The sequence below is a fragment of the Tachyglossus aculeatus genome, chromosome 24 (assembly GCF_015852505.1).
Source record: "Tachyglossus aculeatus isolate mTacAcu1 chromosome 24, mTacAcu1.pri, whole genome shotgun sequence".
Taxonomy (NCBI): domain Eukaryota; kingdom Metazoa; phylum Chordata; class Mammalia; order Monotremata; family Tachyglossidae; genus Tachyglossus; species Tachyglossus aculeatus.
Window position 1 is genome coordinate 24,499,652 of NC_052089.1, and position 27,098 is coordinate 24,526,749.

The 27,098-nt window shown below is 46.9% G+C and overlaps 1 protein-coding gene across 1 annotated transcript in view; it reads right to left on the reverse strand.

The window, feature by feature from the left end:
• The window catches only part of ITSN1 (intersectin 1), a 179,014-nt gene that overhangs the window by 35,842 nt on the left and 116,074 nt on the right, over nucleotides 1-27,098 (reverse strand). Inside the window, 7 exon segments of the mRNA XM_038766277.1 lie at nucleotides 5,460-5,651; nucleotides 10,209-10,326; nucleotides 13,713-13,834; nucleotides 15,909-15,954; nucleotides 19,082-19,248; nucleotides 23,236-23,318; nucleotides 25,241-25,446. Coding sequence (XP_038622205.1) covers nucleotides 5,460-5,651; nucleotides 10,209-10,326; nucleotides 13,713-13,834; nucleotides 15,909-15,954; nucleotides 19,082-19,248; nucleotides 23,236-23,318; nucleotides 25,241-25,446 — 934 coding nt within the window.

Below are 27,098 nucleotides of genomic sequence, written 5' to 3' on the forward strand. Positions count from 1 at the left end.
TAGACTCCAGTCCTGTGCTATTTCCACTAGGCAACACTGCTCCTCCTCCTATACACCGATTCCTGGGTGTATATTGGTCACGGGACCCGTCTCGCTCAATCTCCATCCAGAGCCAAACAACGCTGATTAAGCTCGGTGGCTCTCAGGGGAAAAAAAAAAAAAAACAGAAAGAAAAAGAAAAAGTCCCATACTTTTCGAGGCTGGGAGACTGCGCTATGTCCTAGGACCTTCTGGAGCCTGGGAAGTTTGTAAAACAACAAAATCTGAGAGAAGGGAATAGGAGTCACTTACAGTTTCACTGTGGCAGGCAAAAAAATAACCAGCATCTCCTGCTCAGGGATCCTAAAAGGTGGATCCCCTGGGAGCTGGATGTCTGAGGGATGTGCAATAGAGAAAGAGTCGTGGATCCTCAAAGTCAACTTCCAGCTGCCGTGGCTTCCCGGGATATCACACCCCTCCTGGGGCAGATCGGTGGAGGGATCCTCCTCCCTAGCTTGGTCCCCGTGCGGCTCCCGGGCGCTTCGGACGTTGGTCGGATTGGAGGTAGGGGACCGGATCGGATGACCTTTTGGGCCCGGGCACCGGAGAGTTTAATGCTTCGGCGGGTGGCTCGTCAGTGCTACATCCAAACGTCTGCCGCTGTTCTCTCTGAGGTCGGCGGCGGGAACCCGAGACCAGGCGGAGGCTCAGATGAGCTGTGGAGGGCCTGCACCCGTGACACGGGGGCTGGAGCAGTCCGGGTTGGCTCCCCAGGGCGGCGGGTCTGTAAGAGACAGCAGAGGCTGCTGGGCAACTCTGAGGGGGAACTCGGGAGGAGGGGAGCGACGAAGGAGAAGGAAGAAAGGGACAGACCTTTCCGTGAGGCCGTCCTTCAGAAGTTGGGCGAGACGCTTACAGGAGCAGAGACATCATCTCTTCCCGTCATCTCTTGTGGCTGCCAAATCCAAGACACCCTACTCCTCTTCCTGAAAGACAAGCTCTTCACACCCAATTCACCTTCCTGAGAGGGGCCACCCCCACACCCTTCCCCACCTGCGATAACGGTTGTGGTATTTTTTAAGCGCTTGCTAAGTGCTAAGTACTGCACTAAGCGCTGGGGTAGATACAAGATACAAGAGGTCCCATGTGGGGCTCGCAATCTAAACAGGAAAGGAGAATAGCGCTTAGTACAGTGCTCTGCACACCGTAAGCACTCAATAAATACGACTGAATGAATGAATAGGTATTGAATCCCCATTTGGCAGATGAGGGAACTGAAGCACGGAGAAGTTAAGTGACTTGTCCGAGGTCACCCGGCAGGTCTGCGGTGGAGCCGGGATTAGAATCCAGGTCCTCTCAATCCCCGGCCCGTGCTCTTTCCACTAGGCCACACTGCTTCTCCATCTCCACCCACTGGAGGGGCCAAAGCCATTATTAGTACCACGGCATTTTCCATTCGACTGCTGCCCGTCGGATCAACCAGCCAGCCAACCAATTAAGAGTACCTATTGAGTGCCTAGTGGAGACACAGCACACGCCACGGTACAATAAAATTAGTAGACACGATCCCTGCCCTCGAAGAGCTTACACTCTCACAGATATTGGGATGTGACCACATGGGGTGGCAACGAGGTGGAGGGTAGTACTGAATGCTTCAGCCTCCTTACGTCTACTGATAGGCAGTAAACCAGGGCATCTGGATTCCTACTCATCCACTCCAGAGCCGTGGTTCTTCTGAGGTCTAGGAGCAGTCAGGGTCCCTTAGCCCTAAAGCAGAAACACATTCCCCACACTGACATTAGCTCCAGGAAATCCCAGTCCAGGTTACAGAAGCGAGAGAGTCCGAGAAACCCACCAGACACCATCAAACTCCAAGCGTTTCCTCCTCCCAGGCTCTCAAAGGTTGACGCCACCACGTCCTAAGTTCGCTGGGCAGATCCGAGGTGCGGTCTTCGGAGAACACGGATCCATTGGAACTCTGGGTGGAATGTCGAGAACGGATCTCGACACACAGTCCGCTTGCTGCTTTGGTCGCGTGCCATCACCTGGCGGATGACCCGACTTTTAGCCGAGCACTGTGCTAAGCGCTGGGGAGATGCAATGGAATCGGATCAGACACGGTCCCTGTCCCACGTGGGGCTCACAGTCTACAGGGGAGGGAGAGCAGAGATTTAACCTCCATTTTACAGGCGAGGAAACTGAGGCACGGATAATTCAAGCAACCCGCCATGGTCACGCAGCACACAAGTAGCAGAGTCGTGATTAGAGCCCACGATCCTGACTCCATGTCCTGTGTTCTTTCCACCACATTATGCTTGCTTTTTAAGGTACTTGTTAGGTGCTTACCTATATGTCCAGGCACCGTACTAAACGCTGGGGTAGATACAAGATAATCAGGTTAGACACAGTCCCCGTCCCATATGGGGCTCACAGTCAGTCCCCATTTTACAGATGAGGTAACGGAGGCACAGAGAAGTGAAATGACTTTCCCAGGGTCACACGGCAGACGAGTGGCCGAGACGGAAATAGAACCCAGTCCTTGTGACTCTATCCACTAAGCCACGATATTTCTCTACATTTGGAAAATGACCGGAAAAAGGACCTCCAGGTAGCTCCCAGTAGCAGTAGTAGTATTTTGAAGTGCTTACTTTGTGCAGAACGCTGAACTTAAGCCCAGGTGGAAAAAAAATACACAGGTGAAAGTTAGACACGGTCCCTGGCCTTCAAGGGGCTCACAATCTAAGAAGGGACTCATAACAGAAGGGACTCATAATCCCTTACCCACCTTACAGCAGCTCTTTTGCCAAGCAGAAGAGGGTGGGGGGCTTAGCTGTGGAATACTTGGCAAACAGCAGGCCCTGCTGACCCCTCTAGAAGGTCTGGCAGCGGAGAGCCTGGGGAAGCAGGGGTTCTTCTCTCTCAGAACACCAGCCAGCATTTTCAAGCGATCCAGTTTCCAAGAGAGAGGCGGGAAGCCCTCCCTGCTTGATGGGGCGGGTGGGGGCGGAGGGAAGGGAATATATGTACATCAGGGGAGGACCAGATCCCAGGCACACCCAGGAAAGATGACCGATCGGTCGGGTTCTTTAACCACATCCCATTTCGGATGGGAGTCCTTAACTGGGCAACGACAGAGTTTTCCAAATAGCCATCACCGTGTGCGACCCCCCGCGCCCGCACTCAATCCAGCTAACTTAACTACAGTAAATAGAAGGCCACCCAGAGTACTTTGTTAAGCCCCTGACTACGGTCCCGCTCCAGACCGGCATTAGCCGGGGCCGCCGGACCCTCCTGAGGTTTGGGCCAAGCGGGAGCCCGACCTGTTGCGTCCGGACCGGCAGCCCCCCAAGCTGGGCTCCCCCTTTCTAGGAGGCGGCCCCAGCGGGCTCCCGGGCGCAGGTGGGGTTGGACCCAGTAGGCGAGGGGAACCCCAAATCCCCGCGACCCACGGGACTACGGTCCCCGGGCACGCCCTGCACATTCAGCAGACACCCATCCCTCGAAGAAGGGGGCCATCCTTTCTGAGTCCCCTCCCGTCTCGGGTCCCGTGGGCCAGATCCGTTGTATAGCAACAAGAACACACAGACATTCTAGTCTAGCTTTTATAGGAAGAATTTAATTATCTATACACGTAACTAATCGTAAAGGCTGTATTACAGTTGTTAAAGCTGCGGGTTTTATATATTTATATATTTTACATTCACATCCAGGAAAATACTGAAGTGCATCGGACACGGCGGGGGGAGCCTTTGGTTCTCGGACTCCCACGAACGGAAAAGGAGAGCTAAACCGCTGCCGGTGACAGTTTTCGGAATAAAAGGTGACTTCGAAACAGAAGAGAACTAGAGGTTAAAAGTCATTAGTAGAACGGCTAAATTGTGCTTGAGGCATATTTCTTTCTTGAACTGGGCTGAGAGCACCGGGCATTTCATTAAGAGCTCTTAACTAAAGTTGAAAAGGACAGACATGGCTTCGGCTTCGGCGTTTCTACTACATCGAGTTGACTGTAAGTTCCGTTTCATATTAATCTGTATAAATTCCACAGTCTAGTTAAAAAAAAAATGTAAACATTGGAAATTAATGGCGGGGATTCTTCTATACATTCTTTCTTGTCAAGATAATTACTTGCTCCAATGATCTCATTCCGTAATTGTGAAAAAGCACTGATAGTAAAACTTCGTTGTGACAAACTATAGAGAGGTGGTGAGTGTTAATGATCATAACCCTTGGGCTGTGTCTTCTTGTGATTTCTGATCATGAAAATGCACAGACAAACGACAAAAAGAACCCCAGATAAATCTGAGACACAACAACAGAGATGCTTCCTTAGCTACAGGGTTAACTGTGCAGAATAAAATTAGGGTCACCTGATTACAGCATTGTACAAGAAGAATCTTTCTCGCCACAGAAGGAAATTCATTTCTTCTGTCTCGGCTGAATCACACGCGCTCGACAAGTTCACCTGACACATACAAAGACTAGCACAAAATACCTTATTTTGCTTAACTGGACACATTCTAAAATTCCTTTAAAACTTATCTAACTTGCTCTTTCTGCTCTTTCATAATAAGAAAAAAAAAACACATTTTAATTGGTAACACTGGACAAGATGAAAAAAAATACATAAGGTCTCAGATTTATGGACATTTGGAACATATTTAATAGCACATGCAGCATTCCTCGATAGTGGGTCTTTTTGCCAAACCAAAATTGCAAAAAAGTCATTTAATTTAGGCCGGATCTTTCCCAGTAAAAGGCGAAAGTGTGCATTTCCCAAAATACTCCTGAAAGCACCCGTGCAAAGGTGGGAGAAAAATGAGTTCCAGTCAACTGCGAAAGCCACAAAAAGACCCACTATCCTGTGTCGTTTGGAAATTTTGCTTCTCTCGCTGTGAATTACCAACTCAAAACATTGCGATTACATGCAACTAGTGTGAAATGAGGTAAACTGCTCTGCAGTGTGTTCTTCTATTCAGAAGGCAGTAGATGATCATGCTGGAAGTCGCATGATCAAGGCTGCATCTCCCATCATCCGCCTGGGCAGTGATATGGGATAGTGGGTCTCTTTGAGGACTTTCAAGCCTGAGTGGGGGATGGACAACATATGATTCCTAGAAAAAGGAGGAAAACAACACATAAGCAAAACAAAACAATGAGCAAAAATTCAAGCTAGGAAAATGAGTCAGGCAGGTTCACAGTATGGTGCCAAAATGATTTCCAAAAACAAAAGAGGGAGCATGCTACGAAGGGGATGGAACCAAAGGACCAAAAAAAAACCAAAATCCACCAAAACAACAAAAAGAGACACCCCACAAAATAAGGTTCTGCATTTCAGAAGGTCTTCAAAGAGACTTCTGCAAATGCAGCAAGGGTTCTTTCGATTCTGCGGATCCCACCAGAGTCCCAGCAATGCTGCATGTCCTGTCCTCCGACAGCGCGGAAACCGGCGGCGGCCCCAGGGCGCCATCCCTGTCACTTACATTGCTGGCTCGGGTCCATGTCGGTGGTCAACTTCACGTAGTTGGAGGGGAAGAGGCCCACTTGTCCGTTCGCCTCCCCTTTCCACCAGTCGGGGTCTTCCTTGTTGAGGACGTTGATGATCTGGCCCTTGCCGAACGCCAGCTCGTCGTCGTTCTGGGCCGTGTAGTCGTACATTCCGATCACTTGACACACTGGAAGACAGAGCGACAGACCTACGGCGATCCTGACGTGGCGGAGGCCCCTTCCCCCCAACCGGAGGAGGTGGTGATCAAACTCCACAGGGAAAGACCAGCGGGGCCTTTCCCTCCCACTCTGGATGCAAGGATGGAGGAGCTGTGCCAAGTTATCTTTTCACGGTGGGGGGGCAGATGGGGAGGGAGGAAATGGTGGGATTAGTCAGTCGGACGCCACGGCAGTTCTGGGTCTCCGTTTGCAACAGAGCTTCTCTGATTTCGGTTCGGTCACAACCCCGCCCAGACGGTTTGCTTCAAGGGCTGCCAAGCCCGAGGGCACTGAGAAGAGGCCATAGAGAGGGCACAATAGCCATCATCGCTATCGCTAAACCCAGCCGTGCAGACAATGGGAAATCTGGCTTGGGGGAGAAGACTCCTCAGGACATTTGCCACTAGGATTCATTCTCTAGGACCCTGAAATCTCGATCCTTTATTCTCCGACGAACCATCGAACAAACTCCTTGCCAGCGGCTTTAAAGCACTCAGTCGGCTCGCCCCCTTCTACCTCACACCTCACTGATCTCCTACTCCAGCCCAGCCCTCAAACTCCGCTCCTCTACGGCCAGCTTACTCACTGGGCCCCAATCTCATCTACCTCGCCGCCGACCCCTCTCCCCACGTCCTCTCCCTAGCCTGGAACCCCCTCCTCCTCCTCCGTGTATGCCAAACCACCGCTCTCTCCACCTTCAAAGCATTATTACGCTCACATCTCCTCCAAGACGCCCTCCCCGATTAAGCTCTCTTTTCTCCGGCTTGCTCTCCCTTCCGCGTCGTCTATGCACTCGCATCTGTGACCTTCGGATATTTGCTATTTTGCTATTCCCCCCTCCCGACTCCCAACCCCGCAGCACTTCTGTACATGTTTTTAAACCATATATTATAAACTATTTATTCATATAACACCTGCCTCCTCGTCTAGGCTGTCAGCTCATTATGGGCAGGGAGTGTGCCTGCTAATTCTGTTGTACTGTGGAACTTCTGTACATGTTTTTAAACTATATATTATTTATTCATATAACGCCTGCCTCCCCATCTAGGCTGTCAGCTCATTTTGAGCAGGGAGTGCATCTGCTAATTCTGTTGTACTGCGGCACTTCTGTACATGTTTTTAAACTATATATTATAAACTATTTATTCATATAACGCCTGCCTCCCCGTCTAGGCTGTCAGCTCACTATGGGCAGGGAGTGTGTCTCCTAATTCTGTTGTACTGCGGCACTTCTGTACATGTTTTTAAACTATATATTATAAACTATTTATTCATACTAACGCCTGCCTCCCCGTCTAGGCTGTCAGCTCATTATGGGCAGGGAGTGTGTCTGCTAATTCTGTTGTACTGCACACCCCCAAGCGCTTAATACAGTGCTCCGTATGTAGTAAGCACTCAGTAAGTACCAAGAATGTACATTTTTGGAGAAGCATCGATACTCTCTCAGAAAAGCTTGTTTGCTTGGTGCCCCTCCAAGACGGGAATGGGAAGATCAGCACGCCGTGAGTCACTTATAGGGGAGGCACAATGCTTCACCCCCTGAGCCCACTGTTGGGTAGGGACTGTCTCTATATGTTGCCAACTTGTACTTCCCAAGCGCTTAGTACAGTGCTCTGCACACAGTAAGCACTCAATAAATATGATTGATGGATTGACTGATTAAGGGCCTCTCTTTTCAATTCTGCTAACTGGAGGACTTCTAGACTGTGAGCCCACTTCTAGACTGTGAGCCCACTGTTGGGTAGGGACCGTCTCTATATGTTGCCAACTTGTACTTCCCAAGCGCTTAGTACACTGCTCTGCATATAGTAAGCGCTCAATAAATACGAATGATTGATTAATTGATTGAGGACTATCACTAGGCAAGCCACCCGAGCATCTGTTCCTGTCCCAACAGAAGATCAACCTTCGGATTCTGTTTCTTGCCAATCCATCTGACCGACTGCTTGCTGTGCGCACCGTACTGTACTAAGTGCTTGGAAGAGTGTCATGCAACGGAGCTGAGTACAATGTAACCGAAACAGCAGCACGGAAGCAGCGTGGCTCAGTGGAAAAGAGCCCGGGCTTTGGAGTCCGAGGTCCTGGGTTCAAATCCCGGCTCCGCCACTTGTCAGCTGTGTGACTTTGGGCAAGTCACTTGACTTCTCTAGGCCTCAGTTGCCTCATCTGTAAAATGGGGGTGAAGACTGTGAGCCCCCTCCCCCGCCCACCGTGGGACAACCTGATCACCTTGTAACCTCCCCAGCGCTTAGAACAGTGCTTTGAACATAGTAAGCGCTTAATAAATATCATTATTAGTATTAGAAACAGTTTAGAAGATAATAATAGTGATGATGATGATGATAATACTAGCGTGGCTCAGTGGAAAGAGCACAGGGCTTTGGAGTCAGAGGTCATGGGTTCTAATCCCAGCTCTGCCACTTGTCAGCTGTGGGACTTTGGGCAAGTCACTTCACTTCTCTGTGCCTCAGTTCCCTCATCTGTAAAACGGGGATTAAGACTGTGAGCCCCATGTGGGACAACCTGATCACCTTGTATCCCCCCCCAGTGCGTAGAACAGTGTTTTGCAAACAGTAAGTGCTTAACGAACACCATCATTATTATAATTATTACCAAGCCCTAGGTTAAAAGCTGGAGAAGATGTGGGATAGTCAGAGAGCTCACAGTCTAAAAAGAGGACAGGAATTTAATCCCCATTTTGTCTTGTCTTAGACGGTCGTCTTTGTCCATAATAATAATAATGATAATGTTGGTATTTGTTAAGCGCTTACTATATGTTCTAAACACTGGGGTAGATACAAGGTAATCAGGTTGTCCCACATAGGGCTCACAGTCTTCACCCCCATTTTACAGATGAGAGAACTGAGGCACAGAGAAGTTAAGTGACTAACCCAAAGTCACACAGCAGACAAGTGGCGGAGCCGGGATTAGAACCCATAACCTCTGACTCCCAAGCCCAGGCTCTTTCCACTGAGCCACATTGCTTCTCTAGCAATGCCATGGACGCATCTATCCCAAAACACCCCACCTCCATCTGCAATTGCTCCGGTAGTGTATCCACACGGTCTTCTTGGTAAAAAATAAGTAAGTAACTTTTGCCATTGCCTCCTTCTGCCAAATGAATTTGAGTCTTCCTTCGCCCTAGATTCTTTCCCATGCCGCTGCTGCTGAGTTTTGACTTGTAGCACAGTGCCTTCCAATCGCTAGCCACTGCCCAAGCGAGGAACGGAGCGGATATGCCTCTGCCAGACTCTCCCACCCGTAGCTGAGACTGGTAGAGTACTGGAAACCCTCCAGGAGTGACCCTGAGAGGGGGAATCCCCATTTTACAGAGGAGGAAACCGAAGCACAGATTAATTAAGTGATTTCTCCAAGGTCACCCAGCAGGCAAGAGGTAGAATTGGAATTAGAACCAGATCTCCCACCTGCCAGCCAGCCCTGGGGTCTTTCCACCAGGCCATGCCACTCTAGATCAAAAAAGATCCCAATCTTGGAGGGCAACTCTTCTCCACTCTGGGACGCTACGGGGAAAAGCCAAAACCAACCACGGTCACTCCCAAGCCAACTTCCCTTTCCCCACTTGGCCCCACCAAGGACTTCAACTATCAGCTCAAAGACTCAACCCTGAGTTATGAGGGACGTTTTTAACTGATAGGGCCGCCCTCCCTTTATCTGTTCCTTTGGGGTGAAGATGTCCATAAACACTAGAAACTAGAGAAGCAGCATGGCTCAGTGCAAAGAGCCCGGGCTTTGGAGTCAGAGGTCAGGGGTTCAAATCCCGGCTCCGCCAATTGTCAGCTGTGTGACTTTGGGCAAGTCACTTCACTTTTCTGAGCCTCAGTTACCTCATCTGTCAAATGGGGATTAAGACTGTGAGGCCCCCGTGGGACAACCTGATCACCTTGTAACCTCCCCAGCGCTTAGAACAGAGCTTTGCACATAGTAAGCGCTTAATAAATGCCATTATTATTATTATTAATATTATTATTAGAAAAATCAGCAGCAACTTGGGATGCTGGGAAAGGCAGGGGGATGCCCCTCACGGCCTCCAGACTCTCACATCCTGCCCGCTGACTTCAACCCACAAGAAATGTCAGTGGGGGAGGGCACCTTTGATCTCCAGAAGAATCCCCCGCCATGGGTGCCACAAGAGGAACCCATCACCTCTAATTCTAACTGCACGACCCTGGCAGACTCCTGACATTTACTTTAGGGGCCCTCCCACTGCCCTCTCCCCCTCAACCGAAATAGTTGGAAGAAAATCAATAGAAAAAACCGTTCTTCACGTTCCAGCCAACGGAATATAAATCCCGCACAGCGACAGGCCTAACAAAGCCCCTGTTGTATTAGGCACAGTGGAACCTCTCAGATCTTTATGCCTTAGCAAAACTTATTGTGTGCTCCCCTAGTTGGCTATCGGTCCCGAAGGCCACTCAAGTCCCGAAAGTAAACTCTGAGCAGAAGAATGGGAAACGGGAAGTAACAACTCAAGGTCTGAAAGCTCAGCGGAAAGCTGGGGCACTCACCCGAAGGTACTGCTGTTGACTTGGGCGGCTCGGTTGGCGTAATTTTGCTGGTGCCGGGGCTCAGAAGTTTGACGTAATTTGCCGGGAACCAGCCTATCTGTCGTTTTTTCCCACGTGCCTGAAGGGAAGATAGAAGCATTTTGAAAAAAGTCTCCAATATACCAAAACCAGTTCGTAATTGGCCCTTGTTGTGTTTATTTGGAAACGTCATGCTTTTGATGCACAACTACCGAGGGCTGGCAGAGACGGAAACTTTAGCAACTTGGCTCTGTGGAATTCATGCGATCAACTTGTTTTTATTTATTGAGTGGGCACTATAGGCTAAGCACTGATCCAAGCGCTTGGGGGATCACTACAGAACTAGCAGATAATTTCTGCCTTCCAGCAAGCTCTCAGAGAGTCGCCCATTGTGGCTTGGTTGGAAACTTTCCAAACTATCTCCCAAATGTCTTGGAATGGACCAGACCAAGCCCGTACATTACCAGCCTTCCCACCTCCCCGCTGGTGATGACTCAGGTAAGCACACTGTGAGTACTTGTGCCCATATCCAGTTGGGAGAAGGTTGCGGCAAGGATTAGCTCATGATTTGGTTTTGGCGATCGGGGAAGATTTTTCTCCAGTTCTGATCTGACCCAAAACAATTCCCATCTGGAACCCCCCCAGCAAATGTTTACCCCTATCGAAAACTACTCTGGATCCTTTCGGCCAATAAAGTCAAGGATTATTTTTGCCCAGATAAGAGAGGAGGGAAAGGGGTAGCCATGGAAATCAAAACTTTTAGAATAATTTAGGATATCACCACCGATTACCTTATCTATATTCGTGTACGAAACCAACACACAAAAACATCAGTCATTCAGTTCTCCTAGTTCTCCTCTTCCCTTCCCCTCTTGGGTCTCATTCTTCACACCTCATGGTGTGTAAAAATTTTGCTGCTATTCCAGAAGGACTCTCGGGAGGAGAATGTTTTGGATATTGCTCTTAAGTCAGTTGAGGAAAAAAAAACCCAACAACTAGAAAATACTAATATTCATTCAGTCATAATATTCCTAAAAGTAAATAAAGCAATAAAAAGTACAGTCCACTCTCCATACCAGTGGAACAGTGCAGTGTCATGGCCAAATGAGAAAATCCAAAAATGAGGCTTGGCTTCGGGGGACAGACAGGCTGAGACCATAAGAGCCAAGAGAGAATTTTGCTTGTAGTCACTGATGTGGCAACGTGGGAGAGAAGACACGGAGCTGATGAGAAGTTAAATGCTCATATCGGATAATCCCTCAAGTGGAAAATCGGGAACTGCGGTAGGTTTGCCTTGAGTCAAAGCAGAGCAAAACCAATTATTTTTTTGTATGGAAGCTACTGAAGCAATCCCCCATGAGATACAGAGCAGGTTCAAACAATTACAGTTTGCAAAAAACAGCCGCAAGAAAAAAACCTCTGCTCGGAATCCACTTGAAGAGGGTTCCATGATCTTAGGATCTTTTAGACTGTGAGCCCACTGCTGGGTAGGGACTGTCTCTATATGTTGCCAACTTGTACTTCCAAAGCGCTTAGTACAGTGCTCTGCACACAGTAAGTGCTCAATAAATACGATTGATTGACTGATCTTAGGGTTACCTGAAGAAATTGAATTATAGGCAAACTATAATAATAATAATAATAATGGCATTTATTAAGCGCTTACTACATGTAAAGCACTATTCTAAGCGCTAGAGAGGTTACAAGGCAATCAGGTTGTCCCACAGGGGGCTCACAGTCTTCATCCCCATTTTACAGATAAGGTAACTGAGGTCCAGAGAAGTGAAGTGACTTGCCCAAAGTCACACAGCTGACAATTGGCGGAGCCGGGACTTGAACCCATGACCTTTGACTCCAAAGCCCGGGCTCTTTCCACTGAGCCACGCTGCCAGTGTTCTCAAGGAGTCCAGTTTGGGCCACTCAGAAATGCCCATAATCCTCAAGTGCACAAACTATGAAACTGAGCCAATACAAATGGCTACTGTCCCCTGGCCCTAATTATCTCATCTTCCAACTTCTCACCCCTTAAAGTTTGAGAAAAGTTTCCTGGTCCTGTTGTATACTATTACTGAGTCCAACTTACTCCCTTTTTTAAAAAAAAAATGGTGTTTTTTAAGTGTCAGCTGATGCCACAGCACTATACTAAAAGCTTGGCTAGATCCAAAATTATCAGATTGGACATAGGTGGCTTTTTTTTTTTGGGCAAACAGCACTTTTTTTAAAAAAAATTCTCCTGTTGTGGCCTTTAGGGTAAAGTGAGAAATGGGGGTCCCTTCTGTAGCTGCTCTTCAGGAGAGAGGAGCGTGAGGAGGGAGAGGAGGGGGGCCAGCTGGGGACTGACTGGCTAGGAAGGAGTTCATTACAAACATCACACAGGGCATGATATCAAACACTGCAGCTACTCCAGGCCCTAAACAACGGTATTTATTTATTTATTTATTTTAATGGCATTTGTCAAGCATTACTATACACCAGGCACTGCACTAAGGGCTTATTTATTGAATGCTTACTGCATGCCTGTTCTGGCCTCCTGGTCTCCAGAACCACGCAAAGGTAAGTAAGGAGTGATGGCAGCAGCCTCTAATTTTAAAAAGAGGCCTAAGTCTCCTGGAGCTGCCACTGCTCCTTGAAACGCTTCTAAGCCCTCCAAATTAATAGGAATTGTGGAAAGAACATCCCCATCCCCATTGCACAGACACCTGAATTTAAAATGAGGATGATAAGCGCCACCACTTCTAATTTCAATGCTCTGATGTTGTCGAGAAAACACCCTCTTCCTAGGGAAGAACGCTTCCTCGGGAAACTCGCTCTTTCACACTGGAACCCGAAATTTTACACAAAACGTCCATGAGAAGCAGCGTGGCCTAGTGGAAAGAGAACTGGCTTGGGAGTCAGAGGCCCTGGATTCTAATCCTGGCCCTGCCGAATGCTTGCTGTGTGATCTTGAGCAGGTCACATAACTTCTCTGTGCCTCAGTTCTCCCTCTTACTTAGACTCTGAGCCCGATTTGGGACAGGGACAGTGCCCAACACTCGTTGTGGGCAGGAATGTGTCTGTTGTTATACTGTAATGTCCAAAGCACTTAGTACAGTGCTTTGCACACAGTAAGCGCTTGATAAATACAATTGAATGATAATGATAATGATGGAATTTGTTAAGCGCTTACTATGTGCCAAGCACTGTTCTAAGCACTGGGGGGGATACAAGGAAATCAGGTTGTCCCATGTGGGGCTCACAGGCTTCATCCCCATTTTACAGATGAGGCACAGAGAAGTGAAGTGACTTGCCCAAGGTCACACAGCTGACAAGTGGCAGAGCCAGGATTAGAACACACGACCTCCGACTCCCAAGCCCGGGCTCTTTCCACTGAGCCACGCTGCTTCTTTTGAGTGAATGAATAATTCACCTGTATCTACCGCAGTGCTTAGAACAGTGTTTGGCGCATCATATGCACTTAAATACCATAAAAAAAAAATAGACACTAACTTGAAGCTCTCCTTCCCACCATCCTCCGGGATTCTTCTTGCGGATCAGAATCAGCTGACCAGGTGCCAAGGTGAGTTGCTCAGGGCCGGTGGCTGTGTAAGATGCAATAACCTGAGCAATTTCTGGAATGAAAATAAAAAACCCGTCAACCTGTCACTGGAGTTCATGGAGCACAATTCAAAATCGAATGAATCAAATCGGCAAGAAGAGTCTGATCTCCTGAACTGCCTTCCAATTTTCCTGGTGGACTTTCCTGTCCGGGTTTGGAGGTGGAAAATCAGAGAGGGAACCTGATTTCTTTAGAAGGTACTGCTCATCTCACCTCCTGCTGCTCAGTACAGTAAAATTTCCCTTTCCCCCAAGCAAGAGGGTTTTGCCACAACTAACCGCGCTGGCCAGCAAGTAGAAAGCATGAACTTTAAATTCGAGGCCATAAGTACGGCTGACTTCTTGTTAATTACAAGGCAGGGTGAAGCCACAAGTTAGGGTGAGGACTTTCTTGAGCAACAATTCAGGGGAAAAAAAGGAAAACAGAAAAAAGAAATTGGAAATAGTTTTGCACTTCTCCTGAATGTTAAAATCCCATGGGAAGAATTCCAACGTTCCCACAGACCAGCTCTGAAAAGCAGGTCGATTGGCACAGTTGGGTTTGTAGTAGGAAAAGACAAAATGCTTCTCAGACTAAATACTGGCACATCTGCAGCAGTCATTTTGGGAACATCCAGAAGCGATACAGAACAAATTGTTCTCCATCCCCGCCCATTCCAAATGGTTGCTGCCAAGACCCGAGACCTCTCACAGTGCCTCCTACTTATCCGTGAGTCCCAAAAGGAAAATTCAGCATTCAGGAAAAGGTCTGAACTTCCATTTCCTGTCCTGTACTTGAGGTTGGCTGCTTCAGCCGCCAATTGGGGAGGAAACGTGGGGGCGGGAGGAAGGGGCTGGAGGGGAGGGAGAGAAAAAGAGAATGAGAGAGAAGCTTGTGCACAAATGCACCTGCTGATGGCTGGGAGCATTCAGAAGGAAAGCCTATGAAAAGGGAAACGAACACATTTGAACTTGACAAAGAAAATGCACTCATTCAAAAAAGTTTTAAGATGGAGGACGTCCAAAATGATGTGCTTCTGGTTTCAAGGACTTCTTGCCTCTTCAATGGCGCTGGCTCCTAGAGCCACCAGTCAGCTTCTCCCCGCATTGTTTCCTGACATTTGGTAGGCAAGCAGGAGTAGGGCCATTCGCTCGCAAGGGTTTCCAGTGAAAACCTAGCTGGCTGGGACATTGCACATACGACTCATGGAGATGTGGGCCTCCCCCAGATCTCCTGGTAATGGAGAACTCCCCACTAACTGTACGCATTTTCCACCACTGCGCTTTTCTACATTTAGGTACCTGATTTAAAAAACTGGGCGACCACACAGAGTAAGAATGAGGCACCAAGAGAAAGGACAAGCTTATTTCATGCCAGGGGATTATGCAGTCTCTACAGGATGGAACAGTGACATATATCAAGGACAACCATTCTCTCTGGTGAGCATAACCAATTTAATTTGTAGTCATTTGACCACATCTACACCAATGAGAAGAGGAATTACTCTATGTTTTTACTTAGGAAAGACCTCCCCAACTGCTGTATCTTCAAAATAACTAGCCCCTGACTACTGCCCATGTTTGGCTGATAACTACTGACAACTATTTATTAATCTCTCCAGATGGATTATTTTCCATCTTTGTGCAGGACTGAACAGAGGGACAGTAGGGTTGTAGAGGGGGGAAAACTGAAAGATGCTAGAAAGTCCACCCAGAGATCAATGGTCCTGATGAAGGCAGACTCCAGGGTTGGATGGTCTGATCCCGTAATGGCTTTACCTGTGGTTGTATGTTAATCTCTTTTTTATCAAGAGAGGAGACAGGATAATAGCTGGATAATTATCTCCCACAGGGTACACACCTCCATCAAGGACAACCTACATCTCCCTGAAGGTGGGGTGGTATCAATATCTCAAAAACTGGTCAATGCCACGCATCACTGAGGTGTAACTCTACACAATGGAGAGGGGTGAGGCACAGATCCCTCAGTGGTTAAGAACAGAAGGGCCTTTCCTAGCTCAGGAGTTTCTTTATCCTACTAAACAAAGAATGGGAACGGCCATTATGCCTGCTCAAGCACTATTAAAAACAGCCAAGTTTGTAACTCACCTGGCTTCTTTCCCAAACTTCCCGTTTTTCCAGCCGTTCCGGGGACCTTGGAAGAGAGGAGGCAAATGAAGATTTTCATGTCATTTGAAGCCTGTTGGTTTTGTCTCGGGATAACCCGCATTTTTTCCATATATGTTGCCAACTTGTACTTCCCAAGTGCTTAGTACAGTGCTCTGCACACAGTAAGCGCTTAATAAATACGATTGATTGATTTTTTCGGTTGAGCAGTTGTAAACTGTTCCTCAACCATAGATTCTCCTGCTCCACCAGCAATGATCAATGTTCACGAAAGTAATATCATGACTCCACATAGGGCAGGAGATGAAAAATTCCACACTGGTGAATTCTTTCATTCATCTGCCAAGCTGCTCTACATAAGAAAAACATCATATTTTGTGGATTTGGGGAAGGGGGCGGGGGAGAAGACATTGGAATAACATATGCTATATAGGTTTTGTGAGAGTACAGTTCTCAGGAGTCGCACTGACACTTTCCACGGACCCGTCTTCCACAAAAACAACACTTCATCACAGAAGAAATACTGCAAAGAAAGCAAATTCCGATGGACCAAAATAATAGCACCACCAGTTATGGAACTCAAAGAAGAATAGAGAAAGCACTCCCTGGAAAAGGCAGTGGCAAAAAAAATCCCCCGACATGATAACAGAGAGAGAGGGTAAGTTTGGCAGACAAGAGTGGAGAACTTGTTCCGTGCATAAAGGATAGCTTGGGCAAAGGCTCAGCGAGTGAGACAGAGAGGGGCTGCAGGAAGACCACTTTGACAGGAAGGGAAAACCTGAAGGGGGGAAAGAGTGGGATATTAGGATAGTAAGGAAAGGTGGGTCAGAAAGTAACTAGTAATTCCCAATCCACTCTGTCTGACATTTCCCCCCAAAATCAACAGGACTGTGCCAGGGAGGGCCCAAAGCACTTTTGAGATCTGTACATCTCAGAAGTACAAAGAAATAAGCATTATACTCATATTCGCATAGTTTTACTTTCTGCACCCTGTCAGGTTTGAAATAGAGAAATTTCTTATCAGTTAAGAGACTCTTACACTTATTAAGGTGAAACAAGTAAATGAAATACATAAATACAATTTCACCCAAGCTACTTAAGCGCTGATACTAGGGCGGGCTGCCAGTTTTGGTCTTCTGGGTTTTGGTTTTCTTTTTAAGTACCTCAGGAATATTTTCCTTTGCACATGAAACTCTGTGTCTAAGCCATGAAAGAGGTCAATTCAGCATGTGTTTATTGACAGTAAATGGGGTACTGGGGCCCTTTGTGAGCCTGAATGTTTGTTCAGTTGTACAAAATCTTCAAGAGTACTGCAAGTTCCTCTTGGGCTACGGTTTTCTAATGTTATTTTTGTTTCTGAGTCAACATTAAAAAAAAAAAGTTAGGGCCCAGCTTGACTTTTGAACAAAAATAGGTCTTCATGCAACTCAATGAGCAAGTTAGACATATTCCATAGAACTAACGCCACAAGCCTAGATAGAATAAATTTCTATCTATCCCAGTGCTTACTATTATTATTAGCCTACTGATACTTTAGAAAAACTTTGTAGGTAATTTCAAAATAGAATCTAGACAAACTTCTACATTTTGAGATTGTAACATCATGTGATTTTTTTTTTGCACCCAAACCCTGTTATCCTCAAGAAAAGGTTTTCGTCGTCCTTTGCTTTAATTTTGACTTAGCCTTGCTTATTCATTCATTCATTCAATCGTCTTTATTGAGCGCTTACTGTGTGCAGAGCACTGTACTAAGCGCTTGGGAAGCACAAGTTGGCAACATACAGAGACGGTCGCTACCCATGTATGGTCTGTTGTAATTGGAAAGTTTGCTTTTCTGCCTTCCATATAACCACTCAGTGATGTGGGAAGCATTTTGGTACATTGTAATAAGACAAATATCTCTTTTAGATGCCAGCGCTTAGAACAGTGCTCCAGCGCTCTTGACTCTCCAGTCCCCAGGCGAAACATGACCAGAAGGAGTGAGACAGTGCAAATATCAAGGAATAAATCATTATATTCACAATCACTTCCTGTGCACAAGTCCTCAGTAATGAAATCTCACGACTGAGGCTCACCCGTCACCCTCACTGGAAGACGTCATCATCAGCTGTTGGCTTGATGAGAAAGATCAGGATTCATAAAGTATTAGAGAGAAGCAGATGATGCAGCCACCTACCTTCTTTATCCATGCAAAAACTCTTTTCCGGTTCCTGGAGGACCATTTTGTATTTAAAACCCAGAAACAATTTACACAGAGGTGGAGAAGTTAGTTAAGGACGAATACCGAATCAAAAACCTTTCTTTACGGTGTCCAGGAAAGTGGACATTAAAAAATTTTCCACCCCTGGCACTTGTGATAGCTGTTTGTGCTTTTCACAAACTGACTTGGGTCACCTGAGTAACAAATTACTATTGCCAACAGATCAAAATTGGCTTCTGAATACCACCCTTTGGTTAAGACCAATTACTCGAAGGACTTCAGCACTAGCATCTAAAAGAGATATCCGTCTTATTACAATGTACCAAAATGCTTCCCACATCACTGAGTGGTTATATGGAAGGCAGAAAAGCAAACTTTCCAATTACAACAGACCATAATCAGATTTGGTGTGTCACCAACTGTGCCTATGTACATAAGCTGCTTGGATGGGTTACAACAGAGAAGCAGCAGGGCTCAGTGGAAAGAGCACGGGCTTTGGAGTCAGAAGTCACGGGTTCAAATCCCGGCTCCTCCAATTGTCAGCTGTGTGTCTTTGGGCAAATCACTTCACTTCTCTGTGCCTCAGTTACATCACCTGTCAAATGGGGATTAAGACTGTAAGCCCCCACGAGACAACCTGATCACCTTGTAATCTCCCCAGCGCTTAGAACAGTGCTTTGCACACAGTAAGCACTTAATAAATGTCATCATCATCATTATTATTATTATAATTAAAAGGATAATTTGCCCAAAGCCTATTTTTGCATCTTGATTTCTGGAAAATTTGCACATATATGGATGTAGGTACTTGGGAGTTTGACTTCCTCTCTGTAACACTCTTATTGTTTTCCTTCTCAAGTGACACCCAAAATAAGGCTTTGGGCCCCCTCTTTCCCCCCAAAGGGAGCAGCTCCCATCACTTCCAAAGGCCAGTAAAGGGGATTAGGTTGATTACCTCAGAATCCTTGAGCCGCACGTAGTTAGAAGGGAAGACTCCGGATTTGTCACCCGCTGTTCCTGTCCACCAGTCTCCGTCCTTCTTTGTTACCAAGATCACGTCCCCTTGCTGAAAGGTTAAATCTCCCTGTTCGGAACTTTCGTAGGTGTACATGGCGATAAACTCTGGAGGGGAAAATGTCAAGACAGGGAAGACAGAATTTCAACAGAAATCCTTTAAAGGCTCTGCAGGAACTAATCGACGAACAAATAGGACCCGATCTTTTCAGAGAAGACCCATGCCACACATTGAATCGTCATGGCTTGTAGTCTGAACGTATTGTTACAGTACCACAGTTTTCTTTCGTGGCTCTAATGGAGAATTATAGTATTCTGGTTGTAAAAAATGAATTTAAAACACCTTTTCTCCAGCCCCCAGGGTCTCCCAGTCCCAGGGCATTCCTGGTCAAACTGCATCTCTGGGGGAAGGGGAGGAGGGAGTAAGGAACCGGCTTAGATTCCCCCAGAATCGCTCCAGACTTAAGCCAAACCCCGGGGGCATGTCTGCCAGGCACCTAGTCATCCCAGTTCTCAGAAGACCCTAAAGTTTACTAGTGCTGTTCACTGAGCCGTGGTGGACTAGTTAACCCCCCTGGGCTGTTTTCCCAGTGAAAAATAGGTGAGGGAAAGCAGGGACAGGGAAACACTCACTGGATTCCAGTAAATTGCCTCAGAGAAAGAAACTAGGACTCGGGAAGGAAAGTCTGCATTTTAACTAGCAACCCTGAATAACCATCTTAACATGTAACGTTGGGCTTCGTAACCTCAACTGCCTTTATGGAACTGATATTTACATTTTCCAAATGCCAGAGCTGGAAAAAATCTGTGGTCGGAGTTCACCCTGCACGGATACTGAACAAAGGGTTCTTTCTTTATTCGAGCACTGTAGGAAAAAGCCCATCCTCCTACTTCCTGCTCAGCAGATGGCTCGAAAAAATCAGAACCCAAACTGAAGAATATAAGCTATCTTGTTGAAACACAATCATCTACTGAGCGTTCGAGGGATAAACAAGTGGACTGATGCTTCGAAACAATATCTACTCCATCCCAGAAGTAAATCAAGCCTTTTTAGACAAGTAGGAAGGAGGCCGGTGGCTGCTGATTAATCCTATTTTCCTGCTGTACATTATTCAAAATGAAATTCTTCAAGAACATGAACACTGTCTGGTGTTAGAAATGTGAGAGGCAATTTCTTCCGCCTGAAGGAGAGATTTCCGAATTTATGAGGTGCCTGAAAAGAGGCCCCTCTTCTTTGAATAAGTAGAGCTCCAATGAGATGCTTCAAACACAGAGGATATTAATATGACAACTGTGTCACATTGAGATTTCTTCCTAAAGAGGTGCTGCTATTTTTTTTTTCCCAATGGTATTTGTTAAGCGCTTACTATGTGCCAGGCACTATATTATAGTAACAGGATGATCAGGTTGGACACAGTCAATGGCCCACATTTTCCAGATAAGGTAACAAGCACAGAGAAGTTGAGTGGTTTGCCCAAGGTCACCCGGAAGACAAGCGGAGAAGCCTGGATTAGAACAGGGTCTTCACTTCCTATTTGTTTTTAAGCCTGGGTTATATATGTGTCTGAGGCCGGTGAAATGTGGGGTGGGAGGGGAGGGATTCCCGAGCTGTGAGGGGAAGATTAACTCTCTCCCTGTCCGCGGTCACCCCACTGCACAAGAAAAATTTCAAATGAGAAGCAGTGTGGTCCAGTGGAAAGAGCAAGAGCCTGGGAATCAGAGGACCTGGGTTCTAATCCCAGCTCGGCCAATTGTCTGCTGTCTCACCTTGGGCAAGTCACTTCGCTTCTCTGTGTCTCAGCTACCTCATCTAGAAAACGGGGATGGAGACTACGAGTCCTATGTGGGGCAGGGCCTGTGTCCAACCCAATAGTTTCTATCTATCCCGGTGCTTATTATTATTATTATTAATAATAATTCTGGTATTTGTACTAGGCAGTGGGGTGGATACAAGCAAATGGGGTTGGACACACTCCCTGTCCCATGTGGAGCTCACAATCGCAATCCCCATTTTTCAGATGAGGTAACTAAGGCACAGAGCAGCACAGAGATTAGAACCCATGACCTTCTGACTCCCAAGCCTGTGCTCTATCATTATGCCATGCTGCTTCTTAGTACAGTGCCTGGCACGTAATAAGCGCTTAACAAATACCATTTAAAAAACACCAGCAAATCCTGATTCTCAATCCTTTGGCCGGGCAATTTCCTTTCATCAGGAGTGACTTTTCCGATATGAGTACTCTGGTCCTCAGATTTCATTCCGAGTTGTATTTTCTGGATTTTCTAAATCACGGCCAGCTGTAGGAGGAGAGGAGCCCTGGCAACCGAACCTTAAAAAAATATTCCTTTCTTAGGACTGAGAGAGATGAGTCCAGCTCACAAAAGCCCTTGGGCAACTGCAGCATTGTGGATTCTGGCTGCATGGAGAGATTCAGTGGCAGAGACAAAGAGAATGGTTCGGAAAATCTGCTTGCTCTGAATTTCTCCAGGTCCGGGGAATCCTGAATTTGGGATGGCATGGGGAGATTTTAACTGCATTCCCAATACGTTGCTTGGTGCCAGAACGTGTCGCTTCGATGCCTCCCCAGGCATCATCTGTGGCTCAGTGGAAAGAGCCCGGGCTTTGGAGTCAGAGGTCATGGGTTCAAATCCCGGCTCCACCAACTGTCAGCTGTGTGGCTTTGGGCAGTCACTTAACTTCTCTGGGCCTCAGCGACCTCATCTGTAAAATGGGGATTAAAACTGTGAGCCCCCCGTGGGACAACCTGATCACCTTGTAACCTCCCCAGCGCTTAGAACAGTGCTTTGCACATAGTTAAGCGCTTAATCAATGCCATTATTGTTATCATTTAAGAGTGGAACGGATCTGCTTGTCAGAGCAGCGAACTGTCAAAGGCATTCCAGTGTCCATCAACGCATCTTGATGGCAATACGCCATTTTTCTTCTTCACTATAAAACCGAAATCTATGAGACCTTTCGGGGGGTACATTTGAAGTCTCAGCTCTCTCTGACCTTCATAGGAAAACACCTTACCTCTACATCATTTGGAATCAATAAACACATAACGACTCAATCTGATCATTCACACACACGCATACACACGCTGAGCACGGGACTGCGCAGCAGGAAACCTGGGTTCGATCTGGCCCTGATCTCGGGCCCCATTTTCATCATCTGTAAAGTGGGGATGAGATTCCTGGGACTTCTACTTTGCCCGATTCGACCATCTTATATCAATTCTGACCCCGAGCCCAGGACTTGGCACGTAAGGAGCACTCAATACGGCAGCACGGCGTAGTGGATAGAGCAAGGGGCTGGGAATCAGAAGGTCGTGGGTTCTAATCCTGGCTCCGCCACTTGCCTGCTGTGTGACCTTGGGTGAGCCAAATCACTTCTCTGTGCCTTGGTTACTTAATCTGAAAAATGGGGATTGGGACCTTGAGCCCCATGCAGGGCAGGGACTGTGTCCAACCTGATTTGCTCGCATCCACCCCAGTGCTTAGTTCAGTGTCTAGCACACAGTAAGCGCTTCACAAATACCACAATTATCACCATTATAATTATGTTGTCTACATTTTTTGATTTCCACTGAGCATTCAGTGTAATGTGTCCTCCAGGAGGCCTTCCCAGACTGAGCCCCCTCCCTCCTCCCCCTCCCCATCCCTCCTGCTTACCTCCTTCCCCTCCCCACAGCACCTGTATATATGTATATATGTTTGTACGTATTTATTACTCTATTTATTTATTTTATTTGTACACATTCATTCTATTTATTTTATTTTGTTAATATGTTCTGTTTTGTTCTCTGTCTCCCCCTTCTAGACTGTGAGCCCACTGTTGGGTAGGGACCGTCTCTATATGTTGCCAACTTGTACTTCCCAAGTGCTTAGTACAGTGCTCTGCACACTGTAAGCACTCAATAAATACGACTAAATGAATGAATGTGTCTCGCCCTGTAGGAGCTCAACAGGTACCACGGCAACTACTTTTCTCTTTCAGGTGAACCAATGTCTTACGGGTCCAAGTGGAATCTAAATGACCTCAGGGAAGTGAAATAACATTAGTCAAGTAAGAGTTTGACTTTGACGGCTTACCTTCCCCTGGTATGGCAAGTTTGGATGCTGGTGATGCCACCCTCTTTAGACTAGCGGGGCTTTCTGAAGACCCTGAATCCATGCTGAGGGAGACAGGACAATCAAGTGAGAATTTCATTTTGCGAATGTGGGAATCACAACAAGTCACCTCGAAAGTCATCCAGCCTGTCGTCCTTAACATCTCCCACTAGGCTTCTCTGTGCCTCAGTTACCACATCTGTAAAATGGGGGTGAAGACTGTGAGCCCCATGTGGGACAGGGACTGTGTCCAACCTGATGAGATTCAATCTAACTCTAGCGCTTAGTACAGTGCTTGGCACATAGCAGGCATTCAACCAATATCATCGTTAATTGATGATACTGATAATGATACTGATAATGATATCATTATTAATCAGAGCAGCAGCGTGGCTCAGAGGAAGGAGCCCGGGCTCTGGAGTCAGAGGTCACGGGTTCAAATCCTGGCTCCACCAATTGTCAGCTGTGTGATTTTGGACAAGTCACTTCACTTCTCTGGGCCTCAGCTGCCTCATCTGTAAAATGGGGATTAAGACCGTGAGCCCCCTTGGGATAACCTGATCACTTTGTAACCTCCCCAGCGCTTAGAACAGTGCTTTGCACACAGTAAGCGCTTAATAAATGTCATCATTATTATTATTAATAATAATTACTTGATTAGACTGCAAGCTCCTTGAGGGTAGGGATTATGTCTACTACACTAAATTACACTCCCCCAAGCGCTTCATTTGCGGTTCAGAAAAATCTTCAACAGCGTGAAGTCATTGTAGTTTAACCAAATTTAACATGGACATCAGTTTCTGTGACAGTTCTGCCCTGCTTGGGCCCTGAGAGTTAATGCAAAGAGCACGGACAAAAAGCTGGGTTCTAATCGCGGCTCTGCCACATTGCCTGCTGTGGGACTAGGGCAAGTTACTTCACTTCTCTGTGCCTCAGTTTCCTCACTGGTAAACTTGGGGATAAGATGAGCTCCTTGTGGGATTCTGACCCATCGGCTTACACTGTATCTCCCTCAGCTTGGCTCAAAGTGTCCCAGCAGAGGAGTGGAAGAGCCAAGTCTAGAACATAGGTCAGGGACGACCCCCTCACCCCCCACTCCCAGGTTCCATGCTCATTCTGTTAGGCCACATTCTCTCTTTGTACCTGGCAGTGTTTGGCACGTAGTAAGCTCTTAAACACCACAATTATTATTATTATTAGCCATAATTAATTGCCACCTGGGGAACAGAGGCTGCACTCTGGCTGGAGAGCGAATGTGGTAGTGAATTCTTGGAAATTTTTTCATCCTTTCTTCCCTCCTCTCTCTGATGATCTGACGCCAGATACCAAGCGGGAGCGTGGTCTAGCGGGATGAGCGTGGCCTCAGTGTCTGCAAACATGGCTCGGCCACTTGGGAGGCCCTCGGCCAGTCATTGAACCAGTGGGTTCAAATCCCGGCTCTGCCACTTGTCGGCTGTGTGACTTTGGGCAAGTCACTTAACTTCTCTGGGCCTCAGTTTCCTCCTCTGTAAAATGGGGATGAAAACTGTGAGCCCCCCGTGGCACAACAGGATCACCTTGTAACCTCCTCAGCGCTTAGAACAGTGCTTTGCACAAAATAAGCACTTAACAAATGTCATTATTATTATTATTTAACCTAGCTGTCGCTTGGGCTCCTCGTCTATGAAACGGGAATAAAATGCCTATTCTCCCTCCCGCTTAGAGGGCATGTTCCCTTTTGGGGTAGGGCCTGGGGCTTCTCATCTATGAAACGGGAATAAAATGCCTATTCTCCCTCCCCCTTAGAGGGTATATTCCCTTTTGGGGCAGGGCCTGGGTCTCATCTGATTATCTTGCATCTACCCCAGCACTTGACATACAAGAAACACCTAATAAAAACCTGCAAACGTTTTATTATTTTAAAATGACAGCTGAATCACCCAAGAGAGAATGAAGCACCAGGCTGTGTTGTTTTTCCCTTTTATCAAACAGAGGCAAACAACGATACCTTGTGGATTTCCTTATGGGCCCCGAAATGAGCTTCACGTAAGACTTTGGAAACCAACCCTTCTGGCCTTGAATTTCTCCAAACCACCACATGTCTTGCTGCTCCAGGACCGTGATGACGTCATTTTTGTTGAAGTTGAGGTGGTTGTCCTTTTTGGCCCGCCAAGGATACAGAGCTTGGGCCTGGAGCCCCTCCACTTTTTCACCCTTTCAGGGAGGAACGGAAAGGCATGTTTCGGTCACAAACGTGTTTCCTGTGCTAGAAAGAAGCCCTTTTTCAGCCCTTCAGAAGAAACCGAAGACCGAACGGCTCAGTGGCTAGAGCCCGGGCCTGCAAGTCGGAAGGACCTGGGTTCAAATCCTGGCTCCACCAACTGTCAGCTGTGTGACTCTGACGATGAGAAGTAGCGTGGCTCAGTGGAAAGAGCCCGGGCTTTGGAGTCAGAGGTCAGGGGTTCAAATCCCGGCTCCGCCAACTGTCAGCTGTGTGACTTTGGGCAAGTCACTTCACTTCTCTGGGCCCTCATCTGTCAAATGGGGATTAAAACTGTGAGCCCCACGAGGGGCAACCTGATCACCTTGTAACCTCCCCAGCACTTAGAACAGCGCTATGCACATAGTAAGCGCTTAACAATTACCATCATCATTATTCTACCCCCAACTCCGCCACATGTCTGCTGTGTGACCCTGGGCAAGGCACTTCACTTCTCTGGGCCTTTGTTACCTCGTCGGTCAAATAGGGACTAAAGTATGGGCCCCAAGGACAGGGACTGTGTCCAACCTGATGAACTTGCATCTACCACTGTGCTTAGCACATAGTAAGCGCTTAACAAGTACTATTATTATTAGATGAAGCCAGCAGCAGCTACTGCAAATAATAGCCATATCAATCTCAAGGGGCATAGTCTGATTGCTCTGATGGTGGGACTACCAACATACACAGGCCACTTCAGCAACATCCACGATGTGCGGAAAGTTCATCATCCGTGGCACCGTCTCTCTGAATACAAATGGCAGCGACAGAAGTGCACACTGATACGTTCAGTATGAATGTGTTCTCTTATTTGGTAGCCCTAATTTTAATCCAAGTAAACTTTAAGAATTTCCGCTTTTAAAGACAAGGACTCCCGTCGATTCCCTCCTTTCCCATCTCCCCCTGAATAAAGACGAGATGACGGTGACAAAAAGGAACAACCTTTTAACACAGGTACTTGTGGAATGTGCTTTCCCGGGAAGATTTGCAGTGGAAAGTATCAATAGCTTCAAGGAGGGTTTGGATAAATTGGCAGATAAGAAACCCAAAACAGGTCATTAGAAGATGGAACTGGACATGTTCAGTTACTCATGAAGAGTTCAGATAGATTTTGCCTTTTTCCCCCCTTCCCAGCCCCACAGCACTTACGTACATATCTCTAATTTTATCTATTTGTACTGATGTCTGTCTCCCCCTCTAGACTGTAAGCTCACTCAGTTCAGGCAGGGAATGTCACTGTTTATTGTTGTGTTGAACTTTCCCAAGCACTTTGCACAGTGCTCTGCACACAGCAAGCACTCAATAAATACGACTGAATGAATGTTATGGTTGATGATAACAGTAAAATTTAGAAACGTTAAACAGGCCATCCATAATCATGAAGTGGAATGCTAAGCAAGGTGACTAGGAAAATGGTCCTGCCCACATCATTTTTTTTTTCCTTTTAAAATGCTTCTTTTGGGTTGGGTGCAGACCCTTCTGTCACTCACACAGACAGACACACGAGGTTTGCTCTAGCCCTCCATTTTCCCCATCAAGGAACTAGGAAAGGCAAAAACCACGAAAGAATGGCTCATGGCTCATTTTTACTAATAAAAACCTTTGT